The sequence below is a fragment of the Coregonus clupeaformis genome, chromosome 40, assembly GCF_020615455.1.
Source record: "Coregonus clupeaformis isolate EN_2021a chromosome 40, ASM2061545v1, whole genome shotgun sequence".
Lineage (NCBI taxonomy): Eukaryota > Metazoa > Chordata > Actinopteri > Salmoniformes > Salmonidae > Coregonus > Coregonus clupeaformis.
The window spans coordinates 25,934,288-25,957,893 of NC_059231.1; the positions used below are offsets into that span (position 1 = coordinate 25,934,288).

At 44.4% G+C, this 23,606-nt stretch overlaps 1 protein-coding gene across 4 annotated transcripts in view; it reads left to right on the plus strand.

The window, feature by feature from the left end:
* si:dkey-100n23.5 (cyclic AMP receptor-like protein A) overlaps window positions 1–22,563 on the plus strand; it is a 95,443-nt gene extending 72,880 nt beyond the window's left edge. For 3 of the 4 annotated variants that reach the window (XM_041883161.2, XM_041883160.2, XM_041883162.2), the window contains exons 12-13: window positions 20,489–20,636; window positions 22,183–22,563. In XM_041883161.2, the coding sequence (XP_041739095.1) occupies window positions 20,489–20,636; window positions 22,183–22,350 (316 nt within the window). In that variant the 3' untranslated portion in view covers window positions 22,351–22,563. The remainder of the gene's footprint in view (window positions 1–20,488; window positions 20,637–22,182) is intronic. The other variant, XM_041883163.2, reaches the window with a different exon arrangement.
* Window positions 22,564–23,606: the final 1,043 nt, after the last annotated feature.

The window sequence follows — 23,606 nt, forward strand, 5'->3', positions numbered from 1 at the left end:
AGTAGCGTGGATCATCATTATACAGTGCATTCGGAAAGTATTCAAACCACTTGACTTTTACCAAATGTTGTTACGTTACAGCCTTATTCTAAAATTGATTAAATTGTATTTTTTCCTCATCAATCTACACACTATACCCCATAATGACAAAGCAAAAACAGGTTTTTAGAATATTTTGCTAATTGATTAAAAATTAAAAACTGAAATATCACATTTACATAAGGATTCAGACCCTTTACTCAGTACTTTGTTGAAGCTCCTTTGGCAGCAAAAAGTATTTAGTCAAATCAAATCAAATTGTATTGGCCACATGCGCCGAATACAACAGGTGCAGACATTACAGTGAAATGCTTACTTACAGCCCTTAACCAACAGTGCATTTATTTTTAACAAAAAATTTAAAAATAAAACAAAAAAAGTGTTGAGAAAAAAAAGAGCAGAAGTAAAATAAAAAAACAGTAGGGAGGCTATATATACGGGGGGTACCGGTGCAGAGTCAATGTGCGGGGGCACCGGCTAGTTGAGGTAGTTGAATTAATATGTACATGTGGGTAGAGTTAAAGTGACTATGCATAAATAATTAACAGAGTAGCAGCAGCGTAAAAGGATGGGGTGGGGGGGCAGTGCAAATAGTCCGGGTAGCCATGATTAGCTGTTCAGGAGTCTTATGGCTTGGGGGTAGAAGCTGTTGAGAAGTATTTTGGACCTAGACTTGGCACTCCGGTACCGCTTGCCGTGCGGTAGCAGAGAGAACAGTCTATGACTAGGGTGGCTGGAGTCTTTGACAATTTTGAGGGCCTTCCTCTGACACCGCCTGGTATAGAGGTCCTGGATGGCAGGAAGCTTGGCCCCAGTGATGTACTGGGCCGTACGCACTACCCTCTGTAGTGCCTTGCGGTCGGAGGCCAAGCAGTTGCCATACCAGGCGGTGATGCAACCAGTCAGGATGCTCTCGATGGTGCAGCTGTAGAAGTTTTTGAGGATCTGAGGACCCATGCCAAATATTTTCAGTCTCCTGAGGGGGAATAGGCTTTGTCGTGCCCTCTTCACGACTGTCTTGGTGTGTTTGGACCATGATAGTTCGTTGGTGATGTGGACACCAAGGAACTTGAAGCTCTAAACCACCAGAAGTGGTTTAGCTCGTCTGGAAGTATTGTGTCACTGGGCAGCTCGCGGCTGTGCTTCCCTTTGTAGTCTGTAATAGTTTTCAAGCCCTGCCACATCCGACGAGCGTCAGAGCCAGTGTAGTACGATTCAATCTTAGTCCTGTATTGACTCTTTGCCTGTTTGATGGTTCGTTGGAGGGCATAGCGGGATTTCTTATAAGCGTCCGGGTTAGAGTCCCGCTCCTTGAAAGCGGCAGCTCTACCCTTTAGCTCAGTGCGGATGTTTCCTGTAATCCATGGCTTCTGGTTGGGGTATGTACGTACGGTCACTGTGGGGACGAAATCATCGATGCACTTATTGATGAAGCCAGTGACTGATGTGGTGTACTCCTCAATGCTATCTGAAGAATCCCGGAACATGTTCCAGTCTGTGCTAGCAAAACAGTGCTGTAGCTTAGCATCTGAGTCATCTGACCACTTTTTTATTAACCGAGTCACTGGTGCTTCCTGCTTTAGTTTTTGCTTATAAGCAGGAAACAGGAGGATAGAGTTATGGTCAGATTTGCCAAATGGAGGGTGAGGGAGAGCTTTGTATGCGTCTCTGTGTGTGGAGTAAAGGTGGTCTAGAGTTTTTTTTCCTCTGGTTGCACATTTAACATGCTGGTAGAAATTAGGTAGAATGGATTTAAGTTTCCCTGCATTAAAGTCCCCGGCCACTAGGAGCGCTGCATCTGGATGAGCGTTTTCCTGTTGATTTATGGCCTTATACACCTAATTCAGTGCAATCTTAATGCCAGCATTGGTTTGTGGTGGTAAATAGACAGCTATGAAAAATATAGATGAAAACTCTCTTGGTAAATAGTTTGGTCTACAATTGTGCAAGTTCTCCCACTTAAAAAGATGAGAGAGGCCTGTAATTTTCGTCATAGGTACACGTCAACTATGACAGACAAATTGAGAAAAAAAATACAGAAAATCACATTGTAGGATTTTTTATGAATCTATTTGCTAATTATGGTTGAAAATAAGTATTTGGTCACCTACAAACAAGCAAGATTTCTGGCTCTCACAGACCTGTAACTTCTTTTTTAAGAGGCTCCTCTGTCCTCCACTCGTTACCTGTATTAATGGCACCTGTTTGAACTTGTTATCAGTATAAAAGACACCTGTCCACAACCTCAAACAGTCACACTCCAAACTCCACTATGGCCAAGACCAAAGAGCTGTCAAAGGACACCAGAAACAAAATTGTAGACCTGCACCAGGCTGGGAAGACTGAATCTGCAATAGGTAAGCAGCTTGGTTTGAAGAAATCAACTGTGGGAGCAATTATTAGGAAATGGAAGACATACAAGACCACTGATAATCTCCCTCGATCTGGGGCTCCACGCAAGATCTCACCCCGTGGGGTCAAAATGATCACAAGAACGGTGAGCAAAAATCCCAGAACCACACGGGGGGACCTAGTGAATGACCTGCAGAGAGCTGGGACCAAAGTAACAAAGCCTACCATCAGTAACACACTACGCCGCCAGGGACTCAAATCCTGCAGTGCAAGACGTATCCCCCTGCTTAAGCCAGTACATGTCCAGGCCCGTCTGAAGTTTGCTAGAGTGCATTTGGATGATCCAGAAGAGGATTGGGAGAATGTCATATGGTCAGATGAAACCAAAATAGAACCTTTTGGTAAAAACTCAACTCGTCGTGTTTGGAGGACAAAGAATGCTGAGTTGCATCCAAAGAACACCATACCTACTGTGAAGCATGGGGGTGGAAACATCATGCTTTGGGGCTGTTTTTCTGCAAAGGGACCAGGACGACTGATCCGTGTAATGGAAAGAATGAATGGGGCCATGTATCGTGAGATTTTGAGTGAAAACCTCCTTCCATCAGCAAAGGCATTGAAGATGAAACGTGGCTGGGTCTTTCCGCATGACAATGATCCCAAACACACCGCCCGGGCAACGAAGGAGTGGCTTCGTAAGAAGCATTTCAAGGTCCTGGAGTGGCCTAGCCAGTCTCCAGATCTCAACCCCATAGAAAACCTTTGGAGGGAGTTGAAAGTCCGTGTTGCCCAGCGACAGCCCCAAAACATCACTGCTCTAGAGGAGATCTGCATGGAGGAATGGGCCAAAATACCAGCAACAGTGTGTGAAAACCTTGTGAAGACTTACAGAAAACGTTTGACCTGTGTCATTGCCAACAAAGGGTATATAACAAAGTATTGAGAAACTTTTGTTATTGACCAAATACTTATTTTCCACCATAATTTGCAAATAAATTCATTAAAAATCCTACAATGTGATTTTCTGGGGAAAAAAAGTATCATTTTGTCTGTGATAGTTGACGTGTACCTATGATGAAAATTACAGGCCTCTCACATCTTTTTAAGTGGGAGAACTTGCACAATTGGTGGCTGACTAAATACTTTTTTCCCCCACTGTATTTGGGGAGTTTCTCACATTCTTCTATGCAGATCCTCTCAAGCTCTGTCAGGTTGGATGGGGAGTGTTGCTGCACAGCTATTTTCAGGTCTCTCCAGGGATGTTTGATCGAGTTCAAATCCGGGCTTTGTCTGGGCCACTCAAGAACATTCAGAGACTTGTCCCGAAGCCACTCCTACGTTGTCTTGGCTGTGTTCTTAGGGTTGTTGTCCTGTTGGAAGGTGAACCTTCGACCTAGTCTGATGTCCTGAGTGCTCTGGAGCAGGCTTTCATCAAGGATCTCTCTGTACTTTGCTCCGTTCATCTTTGCCTCGATCCTGACTAGTCTCCCAGTCCCTGCCACTGAAAAACATCCCCACAGCATGATGCTGCCCCCACCATGCTTCACCGTAGGGATGTTGCCAGGTTTCCTTCAGACGTGACGCTTGGCATTCAGGACAAAGAGTTCAATCCTGGTTTCATCAGACCAGAGAATCTTGTTTCTCATGGTCTGAGAGCCTTTAGGTGCCTTTTGGCAAACTCCAAGCGGGCTGTCATGTGCCTTTTACTGAGGAGTGGCCACTCTACAATAAAGGCCTGATTGGTGGAGTGCTGCATAGATGGTTGATCTTCTGGAAGTTTCTCCCATCTCCACATAGGAACTCTAGAGCTCTTTCAGAGTGACCATCGGGTTCTTGGTCACCTCACTTAACAAGGCCCTTCTCCCCCGATTGCTCAGTTTGGCTGGGTGGCCAGCTCTAGGAAGAGTCTTGGTTGTTCCAAACTTCTTCCATTTAAGAATGATGGAGGCCGCTGTGTTCTTTGAGACCTTCAATGCTACAGAAATGTTTTTGTACCCTTCCCCAAATCTGTGCCTCGACACAATCCTGTCTCAGAGCTCTACGGACAATTCCTTCGACCTGTTGGCTTGGTTTTTGCTCTGACATGCACTGTCAACTGTGGGACCTTATATAGACAGGTGTGTGCCTTTCCAAATCACGTCCAATCAATTGAATTTACCACAGGTGGACTCCAATCAAGTTGTAGAAACATCTCAAGGATGATCAATGGAAACAGGATGCACCTGAGCTCAATTTCGAGTCTCATAGCAGAGGGCCTGAATACTTATGTAAATAAGGTATTCCTGTGTTTATATTTAATATATTTAACCTGTTTTCACTTTGTCATTATGGGGTATTGTGTGTAGATTGCTGAGGATTTTATTTTTTTTATCAATTTTAGAATAAGGCTGTAACGTAATAAAATGTGGAAAAAGTCAATGTGTCTGAATACTTTCCGAAGGCACTGTAGATTAATTAGCCAAATCTGTTTATGGTCCAATAGCGTATTTAAAAGGATCCACCTTCTTTGCGGATCTGGTTGAACAGTTTGTACATTCAGATCAAAATTGTCAATTAATATCATCACCCCTTTTGAGTTTCTTTGCCCATAGGATAAATATATTTTGCCCCCCAGTCCTTTTTCCATACTACTTCATCTAAAGGTGTTGAACGAGTTTTCTCAGAACAAGAATAGACTGACGAATGTTCTTTGTTTCTGACCATTTTTAGCCTGTAATCGTACCCACAATTGCTGATGCTCCAGATACTCAACTAGTCTCAAGAAGGCCAGTTTTATTGCTTCTTTAATCAGCACAACAGTTTTCAGCTGTGCTAACATAATTGCAAAAGGGTTTTCAAATGATCAATTTGCCTTTTAAAATGATAAACTTGGATTAGAAAACACAACGTGTCATTGGAACACAGGACTAATGGTTGCTGATAATGGGCCTCTGTACGCCTATGTAGATATTCCATTAAAAATCAGCCGTTTCCAGCTACAATAGCCATTTACAAATTAACGATGTCTACACTGTATTTCTGATCAATTTAATGTTATTTTAATGGACAAAAAAATGAATTTTCTTTCGAAAACAAGGACATTTCTAAGTGACCCCAAACTTTTGAACGGTAGTGTATATTATTTTCCTTCTCTTTTAGCCAGGTAAAGACTGATTGTCTTTTCTTATTATTGGATAAGCCATCACAATTATAACTAGTTATACTTATTTCACCACTTACCATAATGAGATACAAGTTTTGATTATACTTACCATAATATATGTTTGTAAACTTACCATTAAGAAGTACCATGATAATTGAGTGTCCGTATAGCTGTACCATGATATTTGCACTGTTAAGCGTACTGTAGCTGCGACTAAGTAAACCTCAAATTGTCCTCCAATATTCCACCCGCTAACCCCCCAAGCAGTTGTTCCATCCCCGAACCAAACTTAAGAGAAGACTTGATGTGTGAGTGCATATACAGTTTGGCTGTTTAAGAAGGCATGCCAAATTGAGCAGGAAAGGGAAGATTTGATTAACCAATACCTAGTCCTAGCTGATGGAGCTTGGATACCCCCCTTCACCCCAACAGGCTCAGACTCTTGAGGGGGCGGTGCTGCTTTAGTGGGTCTCTGACTGCGTTCACCTTTCTGTCATGGCTGCGTAGGCTACTTGCAGTAGGCCTATAAAACGGATAAGGACTTCTCCTTAGTGGGTGGGTCGCTCAGGTGGGTGTCTAGGATATAGGGTTGGCACCGTTCCATCATGATAGGACAAAAATAAACAAACTATATACATACTTTTTTATTTTAAAATGTATATCCCAAATCTGCGGAAAAGTGAGGACTCGCTCTGTCACAACTCCTGCTCACAGACACACATGGGCTCTGGCATTTGCAACCATTTTCCTTACTCACTCACTTAACTCATCACACTTTTCCAATCACACAAAACACACAGGCACCCCATCTTCCTACACACCTGCACTCCCCTCACATATACACCCGTACATACCCACATACTGTGCCTTTTATGTCCTCTGTTTGTCGTGTTTTTATTCCTACCTTGTTGATTCCTGCCTAATTTCGGGCTTTGGGTACTTTTGTGTTCCAGTCCTATTTTTTATCTATTTATAAATACTATACATAAAAAAGAATACCAATTATTTTTACAACATTCCCTGACTTGAATATTGTAGTGTATTTATAGTTTCTTTATTAATTGTTGTATTTTATTAGTTCTGTTTTTTTATTTTTTACAATCCCTACCAAAAATAGTGTGCCATTTTATTTAGAATAGCCATCAAGTGGTCTTGGCGTCTTGGAACAGTTGGTTATCAATGTATAGCTTGTTGACAACGAGAGCTACACATCTCCTTTTTAGTCTATTGTCTTTGTGTGGATACAGTACTTTGCGTCGTTCTGCGATTTCCTTTGGGAACTGATTGATCATGCCTATTTTAAAGGCGGCGAGTCTTTAACCATTATTTTATCTTAATTGGATGCAAATTTGGCAACGATTGGGTGCTCGTATCGCTGTCCTCTCTGTCCGAAACGATGTACGCGTTCGAGTTTAATTTGGTCGACAGTGTCGCCTGGGATCTGCAGCACTTTAATCATGAATTCTTTCACTACACTCTCTGGATCTTCACCTTCATCCTCTTTAATTCCAGTAAGCACCAGATTTAAGCGCGTTGATCTAGTCTGTATATCAAGTAAGGATTCTCTGAACAACTTGTTCTCTCTTTTAAGTTCATTAACATCTGCTTTGTTAACATTGACTGTACCCTTCAGTTTTTTGAAGGCTCACCTTCATCTCTTGTATATCTTTACAGACTAACTCAAGCACGCCTAATTTATCTTTTATAGATTTTAGCAGTTCGGTTTTGTCACGAACGTTGAGAGACGGGTCGGACCAAGGTGCAGCGTGAAAAGCGTACATGTTTATTAACTCAAATAAACATACAACAAAACTACAAAACAACATAACGTGAAGTCCAAAGGGCTATACACATACCAGTCTAACAGGAACAAGATCCCACAATACACAGTAGGCAATGTGCTACCTAAGTATGATCCCCAATCAGAGACAACGAGCGACCGCTGCCTCTGATTGGGAATCATACCCGGCCAGACATAGAAATAGAACAACTAGAACATAAACATAGAATTTCTAGCATAGATTTCCACACCCTGACTCAACAAACTAGAGTTATATAGGTCAGGGTGTGACAGTACCCCTCCCCCCCCAAAGGTGTGGACTCCGGCCGCACAAACCTGACATGACAGGGGAGGGTCCGGGTGGGCTTTCAGCCTCGGAGGCAGATCCGGCTCCGGGCGTGACGACCTCTCCCTCTCTGCCTCCCCGTTGCGCCCCTGGTCTGGACCTCGGCGCGATGCTTCCCCTCTCCTTCCTCCCACGATGCACCAAGCCCTGTCTGGACCCTGGTGTGGAAGACCCCAAACCTGGAGATGGGCTGACTTCTGGGCCTGGATCGGCAATCCTCCCGCGATACACCAAGCCCTGTCTGGACCCTGGTGTGGGAGGCCCAAGACCCTGGAGAGGGGCTGACTTCTGGGTCTGAAGTGGAGCCGCTGACCGGAGCTGAACTGGACCCCGGTGGCGCGGACTGCTCTGGCTCCAGAGTGGAACCGCTGACCAGAGCTGGACTGGAAACCGGTGGAGCGGACTACTCTGGCTCCGGAGTGGGGCCGCTGACCGGAGCTGGATTGGGCACCGGTGGAGCGGACAGCTCTGGCTCTGGAGTGGAAACGCTGACCGGAGCTGGACTGAGCACCGGTGGAGCGGACTGCTCTGGCTCCGGAGTGGAGCCGCTGACCGGAGCTGGACCAGGCACCGTTGGGGACAGGCACCGTTGGGGACACGCACCACTGGTCTGGTGCGAGGAGCAGGAACGGGCCTGGCCGGACTGGGGACACGCACCACTGGTCTGGTGCGCGGAGCAGGAACGGGCCGGGCCGGACTGGGGACACGCACCATTGGTCTGGTGCGCGGAGCAGGAACGGGCTGGGCCGGACTGGAGACACGCACCACTGGTCTGGTGCGAGGAGCAGGAACGGGCCGGACCGAACTGGGAACACGCACCACTGGTTTGGTGCGAGGAGCGAATAGCGGCCTCCTCCTCTCCAGTCAGCCCTTTCACGGCCTCCTGCTGCCTCGTCGTCCACCCCGTGAGCCCCCCCAAAAAAAATATATTGGGGCTGCTTCTCGGGCTTCCTCTTCGGCCGGCGCCGTCGGTGTCGCCGTTGCTCCTCTCTTACCCGGGCTTCCTCTGTCTGTTCCCAAGGACGGCGATCCATCCCAGCCTGGATCTCCTCCCATTGTCCAAGATCCCTTACCATCCAGGATCTCCTCCCATGTCCAGGATGTCTGCTCCTGGCCACGCTGCTTGGTCCTCGTTTGGTGGGATCTTCTGTCACAAACGTTGAGAGACGGGTCGGACCAAGGTGCAGCGTGAGAAGCGTACATGTTTATTAACTCAAATAAACATACAACAAAACAAGAAAACAACGTAAGGTGAAGTCCAAAGGGCTATACACATACCAGCCTAACAGGAACAAGATCCCACAGTAGGCAATGGGCTACCTAAGTATGATCCCCAATCAGAGACAACGAGCGACAGCTGCCTCTGATTGGGAATCATACCCGGCCAGACATAGAAATAGAAAACTAGAACATAAACAGAATTTCTAGCATAGATTTCCACACCCTGACTCAACAAACTAGAGTTCTATAGGTTAGGGCGTGACAGGTTTCCATTCTTACCGTACAGTGTGGTGAAAATAGGTCATTTGTGTCAGTCGAAGAGTCTCTTAGTTTTCTTTTAGAGTTTGGTTCTCCATTCTTTCCATGTTTACTCTCTGTCATGTTTTTGTTTTGACTGCATTGGTGGTGTTTGTCCATAAAATTATCTAGCCTTACAAGTTGTTTTGAGTTATTATCCAGTTTGGATGTTGTTGCCCACGAGTGAGCAGATCAGCGTAAAAGTACTATTATTTGGGCAGTTTTAGGGACATTAATTTCTAATGTTTTTAACAAGGCATTCACGAGGCATTCTACACCACCATCTTCAGTCCGCCATGTTTTTCGCCATCTGTTGGACTAATGATTACACCCTTAATAGATTGCTTTTTTATAGATAATGTGTCGTGGAAATTCTACACAGGGACACTCAAAGTCAATCTTAATTGAATCATTGTTTATTATCAGCGCGCTGGAGAGGTTCCAACCAACTCAATGCACACATGTCGATCAGGAGCAGTCCCGTTAGATCCTTATATACTGGTTACAGACACGTTACATAGGCATAGTTCATAGGGTTGGTTCCGGCATGTATCTGGCACCATCTCCTATCTTAACTTATAGAACATATTCTGGGCGTTCTGCCAGATGGTCCTAAGGAGGAGGTCATGTCACCCCCCCTCATATCTTTACCAAGCACAGGCAGGAACCAAGGATTATTTATGACACTAAGACAAGATTAACATTTTCAAGGCTGTCTCTTCACATGATAAACATTTCCATCACAAATGTTTCGTTACATTTAACTGCCGAAAATGCTGGTATCGAGGTCATTTCCTTAGTAGGTGATGTCAAGAGGTCAGCATGTGGGAGAAGTCGGAGCTCAGGGATGATAGACGTGTTTCCCACTGGTAATTACCAATTGGAGGGGCGTTCAAGTGGATTTTTCCCAGTTGTATGTGGTAAATTCCCACTTGGTTATGGAACGCAGCATTAGGTACAATCATTACTGCGCTTTGAAATGTTGGTGGGAGCAATGTGCTGGCGGGGATCATTAGCATGTATGGTATAAAATATGTTGTATTTGTGCCAACAGTCAGTGAAAATGTTGTACCAGTTTAAGTGGTTTTATTGTTATGTTGATGGCTGAGCACCTCTTTTGACATTGTCAGTTCTGCAATCTTTGAAATAACTTGTGACAATGAAAAGCTGCACTGTTAAGAGGTTACATTTTCCAGTAGCTTAACAGCAGCTGGTTAACAGGAAGTTCATGTTTAATTTTCAATAGCTTACTGTCAACTACTTACAAGTGGGTTATTGTAAAATTCACAATAACTTACTGTAGCTAATCCATCACACTCACAGACCTGATGGTCCGGATGGAAAGTGAGGATTACAATTACATGGGGACTAGCTATACATTAAATATCAAATGGTTGTTTGGTATCACATGCACTTATGTCAGCCTTTAACAAGGCTGCAGAACTGACAATGTACAAGCTTAATGTTTATGAACAGAGCACATTAACTGGGATGACATTCACTCTTACAGTGAGGGAAAAAAGTATTTGATCCCCTGCTGATTTTGTACGTTTGCCCACTGACAAAGAAATGATCAGTCTATAATTTTAATGGTAGGTTTATTTGAACAGTGAGAGACAGAATAACAACAACAAAATCCAGAAAAACGCATGTCAGAAATGTTATAAATTGATTTGCATTTTAATGAGGGAAATAAGTATTTGACCCCCTCTCAATCAGAAAGATTTCTGGCTCCCAGGTGTCTTTTATACAGGTAACGAGCTGAGATTAGGAGCACACTCTTAAAGGTAGTGCTCCTAATCTCAGCTCGTTACCTGTATAAAAGACACCTGTCCACAGAAGCAATCAATCAATCAGATTCCAAACTCTCCACCATGGCCAAGACCAAAGAGCTCTCCAAGGATGTCAGGGAAAATATTGTAGACCTACACAAGGCAGGAATGGGCTACAAGACCATCGCCAAGCAGCTTGGTGAGAAGGTGACAACAGTTGGTGCAATTATTCGCAAATGGAAGAAACACAAAAGAACTGTCAATCTCCCTCAGCCTGGGGATCCATGCAAGATCTCACCTCGTGGAGTTGCAATGATCATGAGAACGGTGAGGAATCAGCCCAGAACTACACGGGAGGATTTTGTCAATGATCTCAAGGCAGCTGGGACCATAGTCACCAAGAAAACAATTGGTAACGCACTACGCCGTGAAGGACTGAAATCCTGCAGCGCCCGTAAGGTCCCCCTGCTCAAGAAAGCATATGCCCGTCTGAAGTTTGCCAATGAACATCTGAATGATTCAGAGGAGAACTGGGTGAAAGTGTTGTGGTCAGATGAGACCAAAATGGAGCTCTTTGGCATCAACTCAACTTGCCGTGTTTGGAGGAGGAGGAATGCTGCCTATGACCCCAAGAACACCATCCCCACCGTCAAACATGGAGGTGGAAACATTATGCTTTGGGGGTGTTTTTCTGCTAAGGGGACAGGACAACTTCACCGCATCAAAGGGACAATGGACAGGGCCATGTACCGTCAAATCTTGGGTGTGAACCTCCTTCCCTCAGCCAGGGCATTGAAAATGGGTCGTGGATGGGTATTCCAGCATGACAATGACCCAAAACACACGGCCAAGGCAACAAAGGAGTGGCTCAAGAAGTAGCACATTAAGGTCCTGGAGTGGCCTAGCCAGTCTCCAGACCTTAATCCCATAGAACATCTGTGGAGGGAGCTGAAGGTTCGAGTTGCCAAACATCAGCCTCGAAACATTAATGACTTGGAGAAGATCTGCAAAGAGGAGTGGGACAAAATCCCTCCTGAGATGTGTGCAAACCTGGTGGCCAACTACAAGAAACGTCTGACCTCTGTGATTGCCAACAAGGGTTTTGCCACCAAGTACTAAGTCATGTTTTGCAGAGGGGTCAAATACTTATTTCCCTCATTAAAATGCAAATCAATTCATAACATTTTCAACATGCGTTTTTCTGGATTTATTTTGTTGTTATTCTGTCTCTCACTGTTCAAATAAACCTACCATTAAAATTATAGACTGATCATGTGTTTGTCCGTGGGCAAACGTACAAAATCAGCAGGGGATCAAATACTTTTTTCCCTCACTGTATGGGAGACCAAAAAGAGCTAGCTGAAAGCCATGCCTCGAATAAGCCATGCCTGCAATCTTCTGATAGGCTGCCACAGTTACAGAAGGCTGCCAATCAGCAAGTGATGTGCATGTTGTCAACAGAAGAGTCAGTGTCCTGTAGGTTACTGGCAACGTTTTGCTGCTAAGTTATTGTGAGTTTTATCAATAACTTACTGACAAGTAGCTTTCAGTTAAGAAATTAAAATTCGCAGCATCTTCTGGCAACAAGTTGCCATTCATTTACTGCAAAATGCACAATAACCTCTTCACAGTGCAGCTCATTACTGACACATTCTCTTACAAAGTTTGCAGAACAGACCGTGTCAAAGGAGGGGCTCTATTTGCATCGGCATAGCCGTCAAACACTTAAACTGCTACAACACTTCCACTGACGGTTGTCACAAATACACATATATTTGACCACGTCCGCAAAAATGCTAATGATCACACCAGTACATTGCCCCCACCTATCATAGCGCAGTGATGTTCGAACTTTATATTCAAAATATTGGGTAGAAAAAATTCCCATTAGATTTACAAGGTACCAAACTATACCATGTGAGTTCATATGTGTACCTGTGAAGTGTACCTTCTACCCTTTTGTACCCCAAGTAACAACACTATAGTGTTCCCTACCCATACCCTTATTTTTTGAGTGTGTTAGTATATGTTCCATGCAATTAGTATGAACCTGGTGTCTCTGCAGAAACATTGATGCAGTCCCAACCAAGCGGTTGCAACTTCAGATACCCAAAGGAATAATGTAAACTCTACGTCAAGTGTCCTTGAGCACTGCTAGTTTTACGTTGATATTACATTGGTGGTGATAATTTGAGAATTATTTACTTGATTCTGGGCAGCTTTTAGCAAAGTGCCAATTATGGTCACAGAACAAGATTTTACTGTAATTGAAATCAGAATACAGCAGCATACTGTAATTTTATAGAAATAATACCTTCAAGTTGTATGTATTTACTTTATTTTTACTGCAACTTTTGGCAAAGTGCAGAAATGTAATCTTGCCAATCTCCATTACATCCACAGACCTGGTGGCGCAGCAGGAACTTCAGGTAGCTAGCAACCAAGAGGTTATGAGTTAAAATCTCAAGTGAGGTTGAGTCTCAAGTAATCAGCATACAGCAGCATACTGTCCTTTAACATTAAGACCTGAATTTAGCTGTAAAAATACAGTAACTAGTTGTAAATTTACCGTATTTTCACCGCAACTAGACAAATCTCCAGGGGACCATGACATAACGTTCTAAGAACGTCCTAAAAATATCCCTGGAGTCGTCGATGGAACAAACCGAGAACTAGACAAAACCTGCAGGGGACCATGACTGTTTAAATTGAATTAATGTAAATTATGCCTTTCAAAGTAAAATATTCTAAATGACATTTGACACCTAGGTTTTCACTTGCTCAAATGTTGTCACATGTGTAGTCCCATGTTATCACATTTATTTCACATTCATTTAACATTAAATCACGTGTTCACGTGAAATTGTTGTGTTTTTTCCGAAAGGGTCCACCAGACCACCAAGCCCCCCTCCCCTCGCGCTCTCCTGCTGATGCTGAAGGGAATGGCTATTTTCCTCTAATTGCGTATGCTCTGTTGCCATGGCGCATGTTGCTCGGTACTGCGAGGTTCAGTGTATGTGTGTGTGTATGTGTGGCAGGCGGATGATTGCAGGCTGCCAGCTCTCGTTTCCTGGATGCCGATCGCGTTTCTGGGTGGCGGCGGGGGGAAATGAGACGCCAGAAATAGCCCCCCACTACACACACATTTACACACACCATGTCACCGTATCTTCTCTTTCTGTGTCTCATCCGACCACTGAGGTCACCCTTCTCTGATTTACAGATGACCTGAACGAGGCCCCCCTCTGCTACACACACACACACACACAGAGAAAGACACACACACAGAGACACACATTCCTCTCTTGCCCTCCTTTTGCCCTCTTTACCCCTAAGTATTGTGTGTGCGTGTGTGCGTGCGTGTGTGCGTGTCTTCGCTCCAGGGATGGCTGTGTGTGGACTCCTGATTTATTTCACCTTTAATGGGAAGTGAAGCTAAATGTGAGCAGCAGCTGGTCCTCAGAGATACAGAGCTAATGGTTAACCCAGGAAACAACTAACCAAACAGGTAATACAGAGCTAATGCCGAACCCAGGAAACAGCTAGCCAAAAAGCTAATACAGAGTGTACGGTTAAACCAGGAAACGGCTAGCCAAAAAGCGAATAAAGAGCGTACGGCTAAACTAGGAAACAGCTAGCCAAACAACCAACACCGAGCTAAAGGCTAAACCAGATAACAGCTAGCCAAACAGCTAACATAGAGAACTGCGAGAGAAAAAACGTACACAGAGCTAATGGCAAAATGCTAGCCGAACATCTAACACAGAGCATACGGCTAAACCAGGAAACAGCTAGTCAAAAAGGTAATATAGAACGTACGGCTAAATCAGAAAACAGCTAGCCAAACAGCTAATACAGAGCAAACATACAGAGGTAATAGCACTGAGGTAATAGCACAACATCTAGCCAAACAGCTAATACAGATTTTACAGCTAATCTGGACAACAGAGAGCAAAACAGCTAATACAGAGAACCAGAGAGAACCTAACCTGAAAACATCTAGCCAAATGCTAACACTGAGCTAACCGAATAAACTGATTTTAACTCTGAAGTAGTAGTAGATCAATTAAACATATTAGCGGTCCGCTAACCCCCGTCAGAACAGGGTTAACCGTTAAGGAGCATGCAGCTGGCAATACATGTGCTCAGGGCTGGCCCAGAGAAAATAATGACTTGGAGAAGAGGCCTTGTGGAGCTCCTAGTCTGGCTGCAGGCCCTATGCTACAGGCTACATGCTACATGGTACAGGGGGTGGATAGACAGGGAGAGATGGTAAGAGACGAAGCAAAAATTATGGAAGGACAGGTCTAGGGATGACCCCATTTTGTCGACTGGTCGATTGTTTGGTCCATAGGCTGTTGGTCGACCTGATTTTTTTTTTTGTCGAGCAGTGGCAAATATATAAAAAAAATTTATGGCACATGAGCCACCTGTCTGATTCATGCCTGTCTTAGTGGAGTAATCCATTGCGGAGGCCGCAGGGATGGCACACCAGTATCACAAATAGTACATTTACCGTTAATTACCATAATTAATGTTTGGTTACGGTAATTTCTGTTAATGCATTCAATATATTATTATTACCGTTGTCATTGTAGACACGTTGTTTGCAGAGCGCACAACCTGGTCGACACAATTTCATTCCATTTAGGAGTTGTCAATTTATTCATTGTCTTTTGTTTGGAGCACTCCTATCAATCTTGAGTAAGGACATGCACCTGATTACGCTTAGAACTAGGCCTAGGCTACCTGGCCTGCGTGCAAATATAGGCTTATAAATATGCCCATTTGGGGATCTGATACTATTTCTGATTGTCTCAACTCACCATCACTGTGGAGCTTCTCAAAGTATTTTTTTCTTCGCTTCAAAAAGCAAGTAAACAAAGTCTGTTTTTACATTCATTGAGAATGACATTAGTTCCTCAATGTAGCCCATTTGAAAAATCTTTCCAGCTCTCTCAGCATGAAAGAGGAAAAAATGTAATGCTCTGATCCGGTGTCAAAAAAAAGGCCTACCTGATTACTTCTTATCCCTTGTGCAAAATAGCCTACAGCTGTGTCTGTCTGTCCGGAGCTCACTGGCATGGGAAACTGAGGGCCCAGAATATTTTATACAATGTTGCAAGTTTGCTAGCTTGAGCTTCAGGTTGGACCCAAGTTAATAGTTGATACAATGTTTCAAGTTCCTTGCAGACAGGCCATGCATAGCCAATGTGATTTATAGGTTATTTATCAGGATATTTTCCACCTGCGGGCTGCAATGCTTTTATTTGTTGGCTTTATGTAGGCTATTTTTACATATTGGCAATGGCAATGGAAGTTACTTTTAGATTTGTATCATTTTCATTTAGATAGAATATTGATTAACCACATAACATTGATTTTGAGATATTACTTTATTATATATTAAATGAAACTGTTCCACGAACATGAATATGAAAATCTTAACTGGCACGCAGATCAGTAGAAATAAATGGTACGATAACTTGGCACTCCAACTGGAAAAGGTTGCCGTCCGCTGGTGTAGCCTATTACCAGCAACTTCAGGAGCATAATAGCAGAATCTGTGAAGGCCAGCAGCAGCGGGCAGCGGGAGTAGGAGAGTTGGGTCGGGAACAGGTTTTGTTCTACTGGTTAGGCTATATTGATCTCTGGCTCCCTTCTTTAGTAATTTGTGTTTAATTGCAGTGCTTAAAGCATCAGGCAAAGTAGCCTACATATAATTGATTTTATTCAAACATAGGGTGTGTCTATATATGAAAAGAAACACGTTTTAACATTTCAACCAATCAATTGATCTAAAGAACAGACCACTCACGTTGACCAAGATTTGTTTTAGTCGGGTACAGCCCTAGACAGGTCCTATACTGTAGGATTACATTAGATCAGAGAAGGGCTGATATAGGGAGATGGAGGTGAAGAGGACAAACCGTGAGGTAGAGATGGAGCGTATTTGAAAAAACTGAGGGAGAGATAGTGGGGCAAAGATAGAAAGAGGGATAAGAAAGGGGAAATCCCTATAATCCCTAGGATCCCCTGTAGCTCAGTTGGTAGAGCATGGCGCTTGCAATGCCAGGGTTGTGGGTTCGTTTCCCACGGGGGGCCAGTATGAAAATGTATGCACTCACTAACTGTAAGTCGCTCTGGATAAGAGCGTCTGCCAAATGACTAAAATGTAAATGTAAAATGTAAATAAGGGAAGCAAGATGAATGGAAAGACAGTGACAGAGGTGGAGATGGATGGGAAGAGTGTGGGGGGAGAGGGGGAGCGATAAATAGGAAAGGAGGGAAGCAGACCCTCTACAAGCTGAAGAAGCCCTTCTTGCTGAGTGGGAGTAAAAGGAAATAGGATGGAAAGAGAGGAAGATGAAGAGGTAGTGAGGAAAGCGGAAGATGGCCAGCATGGACAGAGAATGAGGATGGAAACAAACTAATCGAGATCGATACAGAGAGAAGGTAGAGCCGAGAGGAAGAGCATATGGACGAGTGTGTGAGGAAAAGAGAAGTGAAAAGAGAGCGAGAGGGAGGTAGAGGGCGGAGAGAGAGATGTGAAGAAAGTTAGGGAGGCAGAGAGAAAGGCAGAGAGAGATGTGTGTAGAAAGGGATGGAGAGAGAGGAAGTTGAGCGCTGTCCTTGTAAAGTGCTGCGTGCTGTCAGGGCTGCAGCCAAGAATGTGTAAGCCTGCCATCTCCCACTGCCTAATGGGCTCTTAAACGCTGATATAAAGCACCCTCTCTCTCTGTTTCGTCTCTCTCTCTCTCTCTCTCTCTCTCTCTCTCTCTCTCTCTCTCTCTCTCTCTCTCTCTCTCTCTGTGTGTCGTCCCTCTCTCTGTCTGTTGTCCCCCTTGCTCTCTATCAATTCAAAGGGCTTTATTGGTATGGGAAACATATGTTTACATTGCCAAAGCAAGTGAAATAGATAATAAACAATACAAAAAATGAACAGGAAACATTAAACAACAGGATTAGAGACATCTCATATGTCATATTATGGCTATGTACAGTGTTGTAACGATGTACAAATAGTTAAAGTACAAAAGGGAAAATGAATAAACATATATGGGTTGTATTTACAATGGTTTTTGTTCTTTACTGGTTGCCCTTTTCTTGTGGCAACAGGTCACAAATCTTGCTGCTTTGATGGCACACTGTGGTATTTCACCTAATAGATATGGAAGTTTATCAAAATTGGATTTGTTTTCAAATTCTTTGTGGGTCTGTGTAATCTTAGGGAAATACAGTGCATTCGGAAAGTATTCAGACCCCTTCACTTTTTCTACATTTTTAAAAACGTTATAGCCTTATTCTAAAATGGATTAAATAAATGTTTTTCCTCATCAATCTACACATGATACCCCATAATGACAAAGCGAAAACATGTTTTTAGACATTTTTGCAAATGTATTAAAAATAAAAAACAGACACCTTATTTACATAATTATTCAGACCCTTTGCTATGAGACTAGAAATTGAGCTCAGGTGCATCCTGTTTCCATTGATCATCCTTGAGATGTTTCTACAACTTGATTGGAGTCCACCTGTGGTAAATGCGATTGATTGGACATGATTTGCAAAGGCACAAACCTGTCTATATAAGGTCCCACAGTTGACTGCATGTCAGAGCAAAAACCAAGCCATGAGGTCGAAGGAATTGTCCGTAGAACTCCGAGACAGGATTGTGTCAAGGCACAGATCTGGGGAAGGGTACCAAAACATTTCTGCAGCATTGAAGGTCCCCAAGAACACAGTGGCCTCTATCATTCTTAAATGGAAGAAGTTTGGAAACACCAAGACTCTTCCTAGAGCTGGCCGCCCGGCCAAACTGAGCAATCGGGGGAGAAGGGCCTTGGTCACGAATGTGACCAAGAACCCGATGGTCACTCTGACAGAACTCCAGAGTTCCTCTGTGGAGATGGGCGAACGTTCCAGAAGGACAACCATCTATGCAGCACTCCACCAATCAGGCCTTTATGGTAGAGTGGCCAGACGGAAGCCACTCCTCATTAAAAGGCACATGACAGCACGCTTCGAGTTTGCCAAAAGGCACCTAAAGGACTCTCAGACCATGAGAAACAAGATTCTCTGGTCTGATGAAACCAAGATTGAACTCTTTGGCCTGAATGCCAAGCGTCACGTCTGGAGGAAACCTGGCAACATCCCTAAGTGAAGCATGGTGGTGGCAGCATCATGTTGTGGGGATGTTTTTCAGCGGCAGGAACTGGGACACTAGTCAGTGTCGAGGGAAAGATGAATGGAGCAAAGTACAGAGAGATCCTTGATGAAAACCTGCTCCATAGCGCTCAGGACCTCAAACTGGGGCGAAGGTTCAACTTCCAACAGGACAACGACTCTAAGCACACAGCGAAGACAACGCAGGAGTGGATTTGGGACAAGTCTCTGAATGTCCTTGAGTGGCCCAGCCAGAACCCGGACTTGAACCAGATCGAACATCTCTGGAGAGACCTGAAAATAGTTGTGCAGTGGCGCTCCCCATCCAACCTGACAGAAATTGAGAGGATCTGCAGAGAAGAATGGGAGAAACTCCCCAAATACAGGTGTGCCAAGCTTGTAGCGTCATACCCAAGAAGAGTCGAGGCTGTAATCGCTGCCAAAGGTGCTTCAACAAAGTACTGAGTAAAGGGTCTGAATACTTATGTAAATGTGATATTTCAGTTTATTTGAAAAAAATGTAACCAGTTTTTGCTTTGTCATTATGGGGTATTGTGTGTAGATTGATGAGGGAAAAAAACATTTTAATCAATTTTAGAATAAAGCTGTAACGTAACAAAATGTGGAAAAAGTCAAGAGGTCTGAATACTTTCCGAATGTGCTCTATGTGTCTCTAATATGGTCATACGTTTGGCAGGAGGTTAGGAAGTGCAGCTCAGTTTCCATCTCATTTTGTGGGCAGTGTGCACATAGCCTGTCTTCTCTTTAGAGCCAGGTCTACCTATGGCGGCCTCTCTCAATAGCAAGGCTATGCTCACTGAGTCTGTACATAGTCAAAGATTTCCTTAATATTGGGTCAGTCACGGTGGTCAGGTGTTCTGCCACTGTGTACTCTCTGTTTAGGGCCAAATAGCATTCCAGTTTGCTCTGTTTTTTGGTTATTTCTTTCCAATGTGTCAAGTAATTATCTTTTGGTTTTCTCATGATTTGGTTGGGTCTAATTGTGCTATCTTTCTGTCTTTCTGTGTCGTCCCTCTCTCTCTCTCTCTCTCTTTTCCTCTCCCTTTCTCTGTGTCATCCCTCTATCGCCCCTCTTTCTTTGTTGTCCTTCTCTCTCTCTGTCCCTCTTGCTCTGTCTCTGTCTCTGCCTCTCTCTCCGTCTCTCCCTCTAGTCTCCTTTACTGTGAAGTATCAAGCTGTGAACATGTTGTTGGTATTCTGTTTTTGTGTGCGAACTGCATGTGTGTACCTGTTTGTTTGTTGACATACATCTTCATTCACACTCTCTTCAACTCCCTGTGCATCGTCTCTATAATGTGTAAATACAATTTTTTTCATTTCTCTCCCTCCCTCATTCTCCCCCTCTCCAGGCTCCATAATGCGTTCTACCCCCAGGATCCAGTGTTCTCTCTTACCTTGCTCCATGTCCTTTCAGCCCCTCTCCATGGCTTGGCCAACGCATTCGTCTTTGGCCTGGACAGAGACACCTGGAGCCAGCTCAGTCCTACAGGCATACAGGTACAACCCTCACCTGAACACTTCTCTCTTTCTCCCTCCCATCTTGTGGTCTAATCATAAGCTTTCCTGCCCCCCTAAACACCTCTTCTCTCTTGTTCAGCGAAATGGTCTGAGTAAATACTTCCTTCCAAATGTCTTTGAAAGTAATACTATTTAAATACTATTTGAACCCAGGTCTGGTGCTGTGCGACTCCACACACACAAACACAAACACACACATACACACTGCTGAGTGGCTGTATTTACTCAGCCCATTTCGCTGAACAAGAGAGGAGAGGTGTTTGGGGGGCAGGAAAGCTTATGATTAGACCACATGATAGGAGGGAAATTACAGACACATACACACACCCTGCTGTTGCTCTTAATGGAGAGTGAGCACACTCAGAGAGAGAGAGAGAGAGGAGTCAGAGATGTGACCTTCAACCTAAATGTCAGCGGAGATGTGTGTATCTGCGGAGTGTGTGTGCGTGTGTTTGTGTGTGTTTGTAAGAGACCGAGACACAGAGAGAGAGAGGAACAGAGATATAGACATGATTATGTCTGTGTTTGAGCAACTGGGAGTTCTGTGTGTGTGTGCGCATGTGTTTGTGCGTGCGTTTGTGTATGTGCGTGCTCTTTCGTGACTAACAGGCGGTTGTTATTCATCATGGCATGCGACTCCCACACACATCAGGTGTGAGATTGGTGGGGGGGTGGCGTATCCGTAACAACGTCAAAACATTATTCCCCTCCGCAGCAAATCCACACTTTCACGCTCTCCCCCTCTCTCTCTCACCCTCCCCTCTTTCCCGCCCTCCCACTTTTTCTCCCGCAGTCTCTCTCCCTCTCCGTCTCTCTCCCTCTCAGTCTCTGTGTCTCTCCCTCTCTGTCTCTCTCTCCCTCTCTGTCTCTCTCTCCCTCTCTGTCTCTCTCCCTCTCTGTCTCTCTCCCTCTCTGTCTCTCTCCCTCTCCGTCTCTCTCTCCCTCTCTGTCTCTCTCCCTCTGTCTCTCTCTCCCTCTGTCTCTCTCTCCCTCTCTGTCTCTCTCTCCCTCTGTCTCTCTCTCCCTCTCTGTCTCTCTCTCCCTCTGTCTCTCTCCCTCTCTGTCTCTCTTCCTCTCTGTCTCTCTCCCTCTCTGTCTCTCTCTCCCTCTCTGTCTCTCTCTCCCTCTCTGTCTCTCTCCCTCTCTGTCTCTCTGTTTCTATTATGCCATCTCATCCTCAGTCGTTCATATCTCTCGCTCTGTTTATTTATATTTTTCTCTCTGTTTGTCTAATTCTCGATCTCCCTCTGTTCTGCTATCTGTTGTTCATATCTCTCTCCTTTGTGTTACGCTTTCTCTCTCACTCTCATCCTCCCCCTCTCTGTGGCTTGCACTCTCTCCCTGTCTCTCCCCCTCTCTCTCTCTCCCTCTCTGTGATATTGATCAGTTTTCTAACCATGCGGCTCAACTGCCTGTGGCACTACAATCAGCATACATCTCGGCTCTGCCAAATGTGTGTGCGTGTGAGAGAGACTGTTAACTCTGTGAATATGTGTGCTATGTGTTTCTGTGTGTGTGATCCTAGTTGGCGCTGCAGTCTCGGCTGTGTGACAGGACACGTATCGGGGAGTACCATCCTGGGGCGGTGCGCTACACACAGGCTGAGCTGGGGGACTTCAGTGACGAGGATGACGATGACACCAACGTCCTTTTCTACTCCCCTGACATGACCCTGAAAGACAGAGGACCCTAAGAGAGAGAGAGACACAGACATAGAGAGAGAGCAAGCGAGAGATGAATTCTGAGGGGGGATACGTAGAGAGAAAGGGAGTGAAGGAGGGATAGAGAGGGGTTTCTGTAAGGTGGTAGAGCTGTCAGGATCCATTAATAATTTTACATTGACATTTTAGTCATTTAGCAGACGCTCTTATCCAGAGCGACTTACAGTTATTGAGTGCATACATTTTTCATACTGGCCCCCCGTGGGAATCGAACCCACAACCCTAGCGTTGCAAGCGCCATGCTCTACCAACTGAGCTACACGGGGCAATAATCCACATCCTTTACTATTTAATATCCTCCAACTACAGACAGACACTATCCTGCCTGGCTATCGGACTTACACAGCATCGTAACAGAAAACCAGCGAAGCAGCTATAGCGCTTTAAACAGCCTTCAACCCTAATGCTACACACTAGCCTGGGTGCCAGTCTGACTCTGCTTTAGTCCTAGTCAACGACTGCAGAGCTGGCTAAGGAAACAACAGACTGTCCTGGAACCCACTCTAGCATATCACTAGTCCCAAGGGGCTTCCTCTCCTCACCTCCTTTCCTTCATCTGCACTGATCTGAAAAGACAGGATAGGGAATGGGAAAAGGGAGAGGGAGAAAGAGGAGTGAGAGAGATCTTAAAACAATTCATGTCCCAACGCTTGCTGGGGATTTGAATGAACAAACTCCATACAGTTGCAGTATTTGAACCATTTAACTTTCTATCATAGCTGTTGTTCTCTTTACATATGGTATTACTAATTTTGCTACTCTTGTAAATGTCCATTGTTTTTCGTACTTTTATGCATCTGTACGTTGTTTTTCCGTGAAATGCTGTGGTCTGCCCACAGGTTTGAGCTTGTTTGATAAACTGTTATACTGTATTTATAAGAGAGAATGTACTGTATATATATTCGTGTATACTCTATATTTTTTTATGGATGCTTTTGGCTGGAATGTGAAAAGGTCAACTTGACCTCTAAATGGTCTCCATGTCCTGCTGTTTAGGCCTCAATGGGGATGGAAGCAGTACAATTGAACACACACACACACACTTTCTTAAAATGTGCTTCTCACACACTTACACTCTTTCTTTGATGCCTGTCTCACATAAATGTACACACACACACAAGCACTTTCAGACACACAGTCACCTGTCTCTTTGATATAGCGGCTGCCACAGGGTCAGTAGGAGCCTCTGACGGCCTGTCATCTACCTTCGACACTATGTCATTGGCTG